At 44.2% G+C, this 11,706-nt stretch overlaps 1 protein-coding gene across 1 annotated transcript; it reads right to left on the reverse strand.

Annotated features, from left to right (window-relative positions):
- Positions 1 to 890: 890 nt before the first annotated feature.
- Positions 891 to 10,849, reverse strand: LOC109693146 (T-cell-interacting, activating receptor on myeloid cells protein 1). Its single transcript, XM_074057369.1, has 4 exons — positions 10,816 to 10,849; positions 4,956 to 5,240; positions 4,046 to 4,339; positions 891 to 1,016 (listed from the first exon to the last, which is right to left on the reverse strand). Exons 1-4 carry the CDS (start codon positions 10,847 to 10,849, stop codon positions 901 to 903), a joined length of 729 nt encoding a protein of 242 aa, XP_073913470.1. The 3' UTR covers positions 891 to 900.
- Between the last annotated feature and the right edge of the window lie 857 nt (positions 10,850 to 11,706).

Consider the following 11,706-nt stretch of genomic DNA (forward strand, 5'->3'; position numbering starts at 1 on the left):
TCTCACCCTCTCCCCTCTCACGTCTCACCAGACGTCCTGCCTTACTTCTGACCCTTGCATGCTTCTTCTCTGCTCTGTCAGATTTCAGAGATTTTCAGGAAAACATTCCTGGTATGCCTTGTGTCCATGAACTGGAGTGGTAAACATTTCCCACGTTTGCTAATATGGTGTGAAACCATTTTCAAACACTAGTACAAACTCCAGTCCCACCAAAAAAGAAAAAGAGAGAGAGAGAGAGAGAGAGAGAGAGAGAAAGAGAGAGACACTAATACACACTAAAGCACAATGAAATCTTTTGTGCAATTAATATGCACTCATAAAAGAGACATTAAGGCAAAAAGACTAATACCCTTCAAGCTCACTGTGGAAGACCCCTTTTAAAAACAGATTACACCAGCATAGACTCTACCAGTCATTGTTAACGACATTTGCTCTTGGAGCAGATTACAGGAAGGTCATGGGTTGCTGAAGAAAAGGATGTTTAAGCATCAAGATGCCAGCTTACGTTAAACATTTTGACTGTTATAGGCTGGTTGAGCTGTTTCAGCTAGTGTTGTCAATAACTCTAATTTTTATGAGAACTTCTGGGGGAACTGAGTCTTAGTCAACTGTTCATGGATACTTAAAAGTAGAAAAACAGAATTTGGTATTCATGCATTTCTCCAAGTGGGGAACTCCACAGGTCTTAGCCTCTCTCCTGAAGCCAGGCACCCCAACCCACACTCGTGCCTTGCAAAACTGAGTTTTCATCCTGTAAAATGGCGGATCATGAACCTGGGGCTCTTTTAGGTACCAGTATTTTCAGATTCTAAAAGTTCCTGAAAGGTCATTGCTCCCCAAAAGGCAGAAGTTCCCCCAATAACATTGAGAAAGCAGACACTGAGATTCTTCTCTTGAATTTTAATGAAAGGAGACCCCCCACCATCCTGTCCCATGAAGCAGATCTAATTGGGAAAACATCTTTCTAATGATCTCACCTGTCTTTGGTGAGGGAGCTTCAGGTTCAATGTGTTCATCTATAAAACAAGATGCCAGAAAAGGAATTGCAATAGTTATATGGGAACATTGGGGCATAAGCTCTCATGACCTCCTAATGGAGTCTGTGTCCCTCTAGGAAGAGAAAAGAAAAGAATGCTTCCATTCTGTAAACAACAGAGCTGTCATTTGCTCTTCCTAGGACTCCCAGAGTTTGGTATTACTCTTAATAGCAATTACATTTATGAATAGCACAACTAATTTCACTCCTATTCTTATCTGTCTTCCCTACCTCCACAGAAATCACTGTCATCCTCCCAAGTTCTAAAGTCAAGTTTCTAGGAGCTATAGATACACTTATTTCTCCCCCCTCCTTTAACAATGAATCCATCCCATTGCCAAGAGCAGCAGGTTTTATCTCAAAATCCATCTCAAAAATATATGTAAGACTCAATCCATAGTTCTCTCTCCTCATTGACACAGTTTAATCCAAACTGAATGTTTGCCACATTCAACACCTGGAAACCATCACTCTGCTCTCTGTTTCTATGAGTTTGACTTTTTGAGACTCCATTCAAACAGTATTAGGCAGCCATAAAGAAGTTCTGGGGAATCCGATGTACTCATTCTGTAGTCCAGGCTAGCTTTGAACTCGCAATCCTTGTACCTCAGCCTCCCAAGTGGTGGGATTACAGGCATATACCACCATGCCTGGTATGTCCTATTGTCTAAAATGCAGTGACTAACATCCTCCTGTCCCACTCCAAGCCCCTATTTCCTAAAATGTAGAGAGATCTTTAAAGCATATAAATAAAGCCATGCCACTCTCCTGCTCCAAGGCCACTGATGGGCTTCTGTTCTCAGAGCAGAATCCATGACCAGTTCAAACACCCATGCTCCAGGTCTTCTCTTCCATCCCAACCTTTTATTGGATGCTCTCTCCCTCCATCCTCCTTTCTGCTTCTCAATCATTCCAGGAGCACTCACACTTCTGGAAATTTGCTTTTGCCATCCTCTCTCCCTGGAAGGCTCCTCTCCAGTTCCCATGGTGGTTGGGTCATTCTCAGCTTCCTGACCAGCCCTACCTGCTGGTGTTCACACCTGTGTGTAATCCCCTCTCCAGAGTGTGGACAGCTATGACTCACTGCTAACCAACAGATATGGCACAAGCAACAGGATGTCACCTCCCATGATAACATTATGAAATAGAAGACTCTGTTTTGCTAGGGGACTTGCCTCTGCTCCCTCCCCCCTTGCAGGCTCTGGAGGAGCAATGGAAAAGAGAAGCAGACCCTTCCCCAATCAAGCTTCCAGATGAGAACCCAGCCCTGGTTGACACCTCAAGTGCAGCCTTGTCAGATGCAAAGCAGAGAACTCGACTGAGCTGTCCTGACCTTCAGGCACCCACAAACTGTGAGGTAATAAATGGCTGCTTTAAGATGTTAAGTGTGGTTACTTCCTATGCAGCCATGGACTACCCATCACAGTCCTTCTCCATCAATGACTTTAAAATTAATCTCATATCTTATTCCTGTTTATTTGTTTCTTCCAGATGAGCATGTAAGCTACTGTTAGCCTGAGAACGCATCTATCTCAGTTAGACCTTGTATGCCCAGGTCATATCAAGCATTTGGTTTGTAGGGTGAATGGATGGCAATTTTGTGCCAAGTACTTGAATTCTCTTCTGATCAGAGGCATTCCTGTTCTCCTTTTGTAATGAGGAAGGAGTGTTATAATAAAGTGACATGCAAAGCAACAAACTGTGTGGGAAAGGCTGACCTGAAAAGATTAACCACTGAAATTTGGTACAACAGCCTGTTTTTTGACATAACAGACAGGTGAGACAGAGGGAAATCAAGGGGGAATAGATGATCTGACAGAGAACAGAATTGAAAAGTGGTCAATTCTCACCAGAATTTTATCACTGATGGTGAATAAAAATTCTGCAAGAATTAGGGCAAATTTAGAAAGAAAAAGTGATCAGGGATACAATGTGAAATTAATTTCAGGGTGATAAGCATCAATGATCACAAGACTTAGAAAGAGGGTAGTCAGAAATGAAATATTATCAAGTGCCCAGTTCTCATTTTGTCTCAAGCCCCAGCTAAGTTATTGATATGCACACATGGCCACTTCTACAAGACACTTTTGATTGTGAGGTTTATCCAGGGATTCTCCATGACACAGCCAGTTTGAGCTACTAGAAGCAATTATAGTCAGTTGAAAGATATTGTTGCATGAATGAAGTAGGTACATATGAATGGGTGGGTGGATGGATGGAATTATAGGTAGAAGGAATGGAGGAAGGAAGGAAGGAAGGAAGGAAGGAAGGAAGGAAGGAAGGAAGGAAAAAAGAATGAATGGATGGATGGAAGCAAGGAAGGATAGGTAGAAGGAAGAAAGGATGAATGGACAGATTTAAGGAAAGAAGGGTGGGTGGATGAATGGAAAGATTGATGGAAGGATGGATGGATGGAAAGATAGGTGGAAGGAAGGATGGATGGGGGATGGATGGATGGAAAGATAGGTGGAAGGAAGGATGGATGGAGGATGGATGGATGGATGGGTGGGTGGAGGATAGATTGGTCAAAGTGGTGCAAAATGGTCCTGTGGTCTCAAATCACTTAAGAAACAAAATCGCATATGCTTGTCTTCATTTTTGCTAGGATTTTGTGTGTGTGTGTGTGTGTGTGTGTGGTACTGGGGATCAAACCCAGGGCCGTGTATTTGCTGGGCAGATTGGCTTCATTTTCTTCCCCCTTCCATTATCTTGATTTTTCTTTTCTCAGCTACCTGCACCATGCCTGCAACACTTTACCATGCAGTGAGTTCTCTTAGCCTCACATCCCATCATTCACTTTCTCTACATCTCTGAGAGTACTGGTCACTATCTCTGGCTCTTCTCTGTCACAAACAAGAAGTAATTTTGTATTTATGTTTGAACAGCAATTGTAAGGCTAATTATCTTTGTGACACAGGGTGGCCACCTAATCTCTATAAGCAAAAGCCGTCCTCAGAGGAAGTGATGGTTGAAAGAGTTCATGTTAGTGCTATCACTCTGTATTCTCACCTGTTACCCAGATCTTCAGGCTGCGACTGGGGGTTGATCCCAGGTATGGCCAGGTACACTGGTAGTATATACAGCTGTAGTTCCCATTGTCCTTGCTGGTCACATTCCAGAGCACAAAATCAGTTTGGTTTCTTCCTACTTTCTCGGGTTGCAATGGTTCTGCGATTCCCATTTTCAGCAGAGCAATCACAACACATTTGGTTTCATTGTATGGAATCAGACATTGGAGGGTCCTGTGACCTGGAGTCATGGCAGAATCTGTACTGGTTGAGAGGGATGGTTTTGGGAGTGACCCTGAAGAGGACAAGGCAAGGGAAGTAAGGGAAGGAGCTGGCATTCCCATTCCCCTCTACACCTGGAGACTAGCTCATCCATTGCTCTTTGATAACCATGTCTTTCATTTTCTGTGTTTGAGGTTTTGATATCTTGGTCTGGTTGACCTTTGGAGGACAGGGTTAGTTAATTCCCAGATATAGTAAATAACTCACCCTCCATCATACCTTTCAAATGCAAATCACCCAATGCAGAACCCACACCCCAACACCTATTTGACTGGGCTCTCATACATGGGACATTATCCACCTGTCCTCACCACCCCCAGGACCAGGTACCAGAAGACCAAGGACAACTCATATTCCTCAGAGTCAATCCTAAGCCTGTTCTTTCACAGTAATGGCTCTTGCTTGCCCCTGACCAACCCTGGTGACTCCCAGGTGCCTCTTTCTCTTGGGTACTATGAGTAACAATGTTTTCAGTGACCATCATGTCCTGATCTGTTGGCCTTACTGTACCTCAAATTTTCTATTAATTGACTATATTCTAAAACACTTCCACATCATTGTGACACCCACTCAGAATGCCCAATGAGATCCTTGTCCCCACACTCAGCCCTGCTGAGCTCCCTGCTCACCCATGATCACCAGCTGTAAGTACTGGCTCCGTTCTGACCACTTGAGGGAGGCTGCTGTCTTGTATGCACAAAAGTAGTCCCCAGCATCCTCAGGCTGCAGGTCAGTGAGGGAAAATTCAGCTTCATTTCCTGCTGAACTGTGTTCTTGCTGGTACCCAGAGTCATGCAACTTTCCCAGCATGAATGTGACATTTTGGAAATGAGCCTGGCACTGCAGGGTCACATTGCTTTCATGTTGGATCACAGAGCTGGGCAAGGCACTGAGGGAGGGCTTGGGAAGTTTCTCTGGAAAGAACTCAGAATTGACTCTTCATCATGATACCATGAAACCCCTCCTAGATTTCCAAGGATTAAAGGAAAAGTTCACTGAACAGGGAACAGGAGCACACAGAGGTTCAGTGTGGGGGAAACTCACCATCCTTTCTTTCTTCTCCATAGCTGAGGCAGAACCCTGGAAGAGAAACCTCAGTGAGTGATGCACCATGAGCTTGTCTTTGAGTACAAATCAGGTAAGGGAGCATGACAGTGTGTTAAGGTCTGTCACAGTCTTTCAGCTTTTTCCCCAAGTTTATCTTAACCTTTTACTTTTAGTCCTATAACAAGTACTTAGAAACTATCTTTGGTAAAAAGCACTGACTCCTTACTTGGGCCAATAAATTAACTAAAGGCAGGAGAAAAGCTTGACATCTCTGCCTCCATCTTGTAACTGTCTTTGCTCTAAGCCATTCAGCTTGTAGCCACCTGGGAATCCAGGAAGGGCAGGACAGATCAATAATATCTGTATAAGAAGGAATGGATGACATGTTTATTGCAGCACTATTCACAATAGCCAAGTTATGGAAACAGCCAAGGTGCCCCAGCACTGACGAATGGATTAAGAAAATGTGGTATCTATACACAATGGAATTTTATGCAGCCATGAAGAAGAACGAAATGTTATCATTCGCTGGTAAATGGATGGAATTGGAGAACATCATTCTGAGTGAGGTTAGCCTGGCCCAAAAGACCAAAAATCGTATGTTCTCCCTCATATGTGGACATTAGATCAAGGGCAAACACATCAAGGGGATTGGACTATGAGCACATGATAAAAGTGAGAGCACACAAGGGAGGGGTGAGGATAGGTAAGACACCTAAAAAACTAGCTAGCATTTGTTGCCCTTAACGCAGAGAAACTAAAGCAGATACCTTAAAGCAACTGAGGCCAATAGGAAAAGGGGACCAGGTACTAGAGAAAAGGTTAGATCAAAAAGAATTAACCTAGAAGGTAACACCCAAGTACAGGAAATCAATGTGAGTCAATGCCCTGTATAGCTATCCTTATCTCAACCAGCAAAAACCCTTGTTCCTTCCTATTATTGCTTATACTCTCTCTACAACAAAATTAGAAATAAGGGCAAAATAGTTTCTGCTGGGTATTGAGTGGGGGGGAGAGGGAGGGGGCGGAGTGGGTGGTAAGGGAGGGGGTGGGGGCAGGGGGGAGAAATGAACCAAGCCTTGTATGCACATATAAATAATAAAAGAAAAATGAAAAAAAAAGAAGGAATGGATGAAACTGTCCCCAAGGAAAGGAACAGCAGCGCTTCCTCAGGATACATTACCTGCCAGACAACTATGATTTGCTTGTCTTAGCCAGATTGCTTCCCTCTAGTGATGACAGCAATAGAAGCTTCTCCAGAACCTCTCCCCAAACCAGGACTGAGATAATGGTCAACAAGGCCACACCTTCACGGTACTGATTAACTATGCTTACCTCTCACTCCCTGCCCTAATTCTTTCTCTATTTAAACCTAATGCTCATGTCTGTTCTGATGATGGCTGAAGGGCTTACTTTGCCTCTTCCTGCATATGTCTCTGTGTGTGATAAAACTCTTTTTTCTGCCCTTCTCTACTACTCATCCCTTTTTTTGATGTATTGGGGCAACTGGCTGGACCTGGCATGTTGGAACCCCTGGAGTTTGAGCCTGGGGTCTAAAACTCTAGTTTCAGTCCCATTGTTTGTCATTCAAAAGTTATGTGTACCTGGAAAATTCCAGCAACCTTTTCTGATTTGTTGCAATGCTTTCATGACTTTTCCTTCTTTTACCAACCAGAAATCCTTGACATTTACCTACATTTTCCATGATCACAAGTAAGTAAAATCTTACTCATGATGAAAGCTTACTTTACTGTGGGGTATGTGTAGAGGGTTTCTTCACTCATTCAATTTGAATTTGCTTCCCTCCAATATTTTTTTCTGGTCTCAAATACTGTCCTTGGTTGGGGCCATGGATCAAATGATAGAGCGCCTGCCTAGTAAGAGTGAAGCACTGAGTTCAAATCCCAGTACCGCCAAGACTTGCCTGTGGCTTGTGAACTTGACCTACTGTAATTTTCCTTCTTCTGTGCTCTATCTTTGAGATTCCCATCTGGGAAGAGAACACCATAAATCTGTGGGAGAAATGAGACACTAGTCTGGGGGTTTGTTTCTGGGTAAAGGTAGAATTTCACTAGAGCCATAAAAATGTCTCAGGGTGTCTGTCTCTTGTTTTGACCTAGGTATCCATTCAAAACCTAGATCAAGGGGTCTCAGGTGTTATGGTCTCTTTTTAATTCTCCCCCAATACTGCTTTTAGACTCATACCATTTCAGCTCTGTTCTCAGCCCATCTTCTGACCAGGATTCTCTGTCTAGGAAGACCAGGCTGGCCTCAAACTTGTGAACCTTCTCCAAGTGCTGGGATTATAGGTGTGCTTCACCACATCTGGTTCTCTCATGACTTCTTTTTTTGGGGGGGTGGTATTGAGGTTTGAACTCAAGGTCTCACACTTGCTGGGTAAGTGTTCTATCACTTGAGCCATTCCCCCAGCCCTTTTTGCTTTAGTTATTTTTCAGACAGACAGACTGTCAAGAACTTTTGTCTGGGGCTGGCCTTGGACTTTGATCCTTTTACCTATGACTCCCATGTAGCTGGAATGACAGGCATGCACCATTATCTCAGCTTGTACTTTGAAGTAGGGTCTCACTTTTTTCCCTGGGCTGGCCTTAAACTATGATCCTCCTATCTCCTCCTCTCCAGTTGTGAGCCACTGTGCTTAACCCTCTTATGACTTCATGGGGTCATGAGAGGTTAAACTCAGGGCTTTGCACTTGCTAGACAGGAGCTCTATCACTTGAGCCACTCTGCTAGCCCTTTGTGCATTGATTATTTTTGAGACAGAGTCTCGCTGTATATTGGCAGGCCTGGACCACAGTCCTATTTATGCTTCCCCATGTAGCTGAGAGGACAGGCACGTGCCACCACACCCAGCCATTGGTTGAGATAGGGTCTCATGAACTTTTTACCTGGACTGGCCTCAAACCACAGTCCTCCTGATCTCTATTTCCCAAATAGCTCAGGCTATAGGCTTGAGCCATCACACCCAGCTCTCTCATGACTCTTAGTGGGACCACAATCAACTTAGGCAAATATGACTGGCTGAAATGGAAAAGCCTGTTCTTCAGGGACAGAGACCTACCAGCATGAGGGAGGGTTTTGAAAAACAAAAATAGCACATGGTTAATTCTTCGGGTGCTGGAAGAATTCCAGCAGGGAGGAATGTCCATGGGAGTCATATTTCTCTGAATAATTACAACAGAAATGACCAGTTAGCTGACAAGAGTCTGTCATCTAGTAACCTCTTCACACACATCAACCATTTACTCTAATTTATTGCATTCATAGAAACTTGTCATCAACACACATCTATACTTACCCTGTTTTTTTCTTTTCGTTGGTACTGGGGTTTGAACTCAGGGGCTCATGCTTGCTAGGCAGGCACTCTGCCCCTTGAGCCATGTCTGCAGCCCTGTTTTGCTTTGGTCATTTTTCAGGTAGGATCTTGTGGTTTTGCCCGGGGCTAAAATCAGAATGCAATCCTCCTACTTATGACCTCCTGCAAAGCTCAGATCACAGGTGTGCACCACCATACCTGGCTTGGTGGTTGGGATGGAATCTTGTGACCTCCTTTTTCTCTTTTGGTGGGACTGGGGTTTGAATTCAGGGCTTCATATTTGCAAAACAGGTGCTTTACCTCTTGAGCCACACTCTGGCCCATGTTTCTCTGATGGTTTTGGAGATGGAGACTCTTGAGCTATTTTTCTAGGCTGGTCTTGAACCTCAATCCTCCTGATCTCAGCCTCCCAAGTAGCTGGGATTACAGGCGTGAGCCACCAGCACCTGGCTTCCTCATGAACTTTTTTTTGCCTGGTCTGGCCTTTAACCATGATCCTCCCAATCTCTGTGAGCCATCACACATACCAGTCACTCACCTACATATGTCATTTATCAGGTCCTTTACATATACTTATCGTTTACCCCACAGCTATTGTTTCCCATGCACGTGTACTTAACACATGTGCTTACTGTGTACTTAACATTTGGTGCAGTCTTTACATGTGTGCTGACATCCTGATATACAGTCTCCATGCCAATTGGGTTCTCTTTCCTTCAATCACAGTGGGGAAGGATGATGCTAGAAACCACAGTCTCCAGAAAAAGATGGCAATAAAAGCTACCAATTACCAAAACTATCTACAGTTTAACATATCCTGAAGCTCCTGATCTGGAGAACTTAAAATGTTTCTGTAGAGTGTCTTTCAGCCACAGTAGTGAATGAAGTGGGAATGGGGACATGGCTCAAGTGGTAGAACACCTGCCTAGCAAGCACAAAGCCATAATAAGCTCAAAAATCAGGGAGAGAGAGAGGGGCAGAGAGAGAGAGAGAGAGAGAGAGAGAGAGAGAGAGAGAGAGAGAAAGAGAGAGAGAGGAAGTACAGATATATGCTACAATACAGATGAACTTCAAAAATATCATTCTAAGCAAAAAAAAAAAAAAGTCAGGCACCAAAGGCCACACTTCATATAATTCCACTTTTAGCATATCCAGAACAGGCAATCCAGACAGAGAGACAGAAAGAAGAGTCATGGTTGTCAGGAGCTGGGAGAGGCAGGTGTAGGGACTTCATGGGGCACAGTGTCCCTGTAGAGGTTATGACAAAGTCTTGGAACCAGATAGAAATGTTGGTTGCACAACACTGGGAATGACTAAATGTCACTGAATTGTTTACTTTAAAGTAGTTGAGTTTTATGTTATGTGTCAATAAACTAAGTATGGAGATTCCTCAATAACCAGGCTAGTAGGACTTGGGTATAGCAGCCACAGGAAATACACCATATTGTCTCTTGGCTGCCCCATTTACCCTGCCCTGTGGGTGGAGGTTTGGGGTTTGGTGACCAAACCTGATGGCCTCAGAGGGAAGGCTGTGGCCAGAAAAGAAGGTACATGAAGCATAGTGATGTTTACCACACCTCCCCACCACACACATGTACACCTGTCCCAGGGAGGAACTGGGAGCTTGGTGAGGGCAGCTACTGGCTCTAAGTCCAGAGCTGCTACATGATGGAGCCAAGTCTATAATCCTGGCCTTTCTCCTCACACTCCAACATCTTTTTGAAGAGAATAGGTTCAAATGGAAGATGGTAAATTCAGTTCAAGGATGGAACTGGCCAGAAAAGCCACTTCTTACCCACAGCTCCATACTCAGTACATCCTTTGCCCTGCCCCCTGAGAGTCCAGTGGAATATCCAGACAGAACCACAGTATTCACAAGGGTGACTGGGAGACCCCATGGAGCTCTGCACCTCTTGGAGTAAATTGGATGTTGCTTTATATCTCAGGTTCCTCATCTCTTAGGTGTGGGCACCGGCACTGATGTGTGTGAGGTCCCCAGACTCTAATGCACCCAAGCAAGGACATCTCCAATTTTGCATTTCTCCGTGTTGACTCCTCCCTGAGTTTTTCTCACCCATGCAAAATTTGTCCCAGCCCCTGAGACTTACCGAGGTAAAGCAGGCACAGGAATTCTGTGCCCATAGCTTCTCTTCTGCCAGAGCCCAGATCCCGTTTTCAGTTCTCAGGAGAAGCAGGACAGATGACCACAGCTCTCTCCTTGCTCACTTTGTCCCCCCTTGACCTGCGGGTCAAGGTTTTACTCTGCAACTGTGGTTCTCAGCATCACCAAGTTTCCTTCTTGCAAATGACTCAGGAAGAAGGAAGTCATTTATGACAACATCTTCCCTACATCCTGCATGCACGACTCCACCTACACACAGATCTGCCTTAGCCCATCTGAAGTCCTGCCCAAGACTTGATTTTTTGTGGTGCTAAACCCTTGCATAAGCTAGACAATTGCTCTACCACTCAGCTACATCCCTAGCCCTTGGTTTCATGAGACAGCATCTCACTATGTAGTCCAGGCTGGCCTGGAACTTTCAGTCCTTCTCCCTCCACCCCCCAAAGTCTTGGATTACAGATGTGCACAACTAAATCTGGCCCATATTTAAAATAATTTTTACTTTGAAACACTTCCAGAGAAAGACACTTGTCCTTCAACATCCAAATGTGATTTTTTTCTAGGACCCCTTTCCAACCCCAAATCCAAGGATTTATATAAAATGGTGTAGTGCTTGCATGTGAGCTATGCACACCTTTCTGTATATTTGAATCACCTCCAGCTCTCTCGTAATACCTAGTACAAAGTAAATGCTCTGTAATGAGTTGTTAAACTGGGTTGTTTAGGGAACAATGACAAGGAAAAAGCTTTGTACACATTCAGTGCAGATGAAACATTTTTTAAATTTATTTTTTATTATTCATATCTGCATACAATGTTTGAGTCATTTCTCCCCCCTTCCTCCCAACCCTCCCTTACCCCCTCTACCCCCTCCCTT

Source organism: Castor canadensis, chromosome 16 (genome assembly GCF_047511655.1).
Source record: "Castor canadensis chromosome 16, mCasCan1.hap1v2, whole genome shotgun sequence".
In the NCBI taxonomy this organism is placed as follows: Eukaryota; Metazoa; Chordata; class Mammalia; order Rodentia; family Castoridae; genus Castor; species Castor canadensis.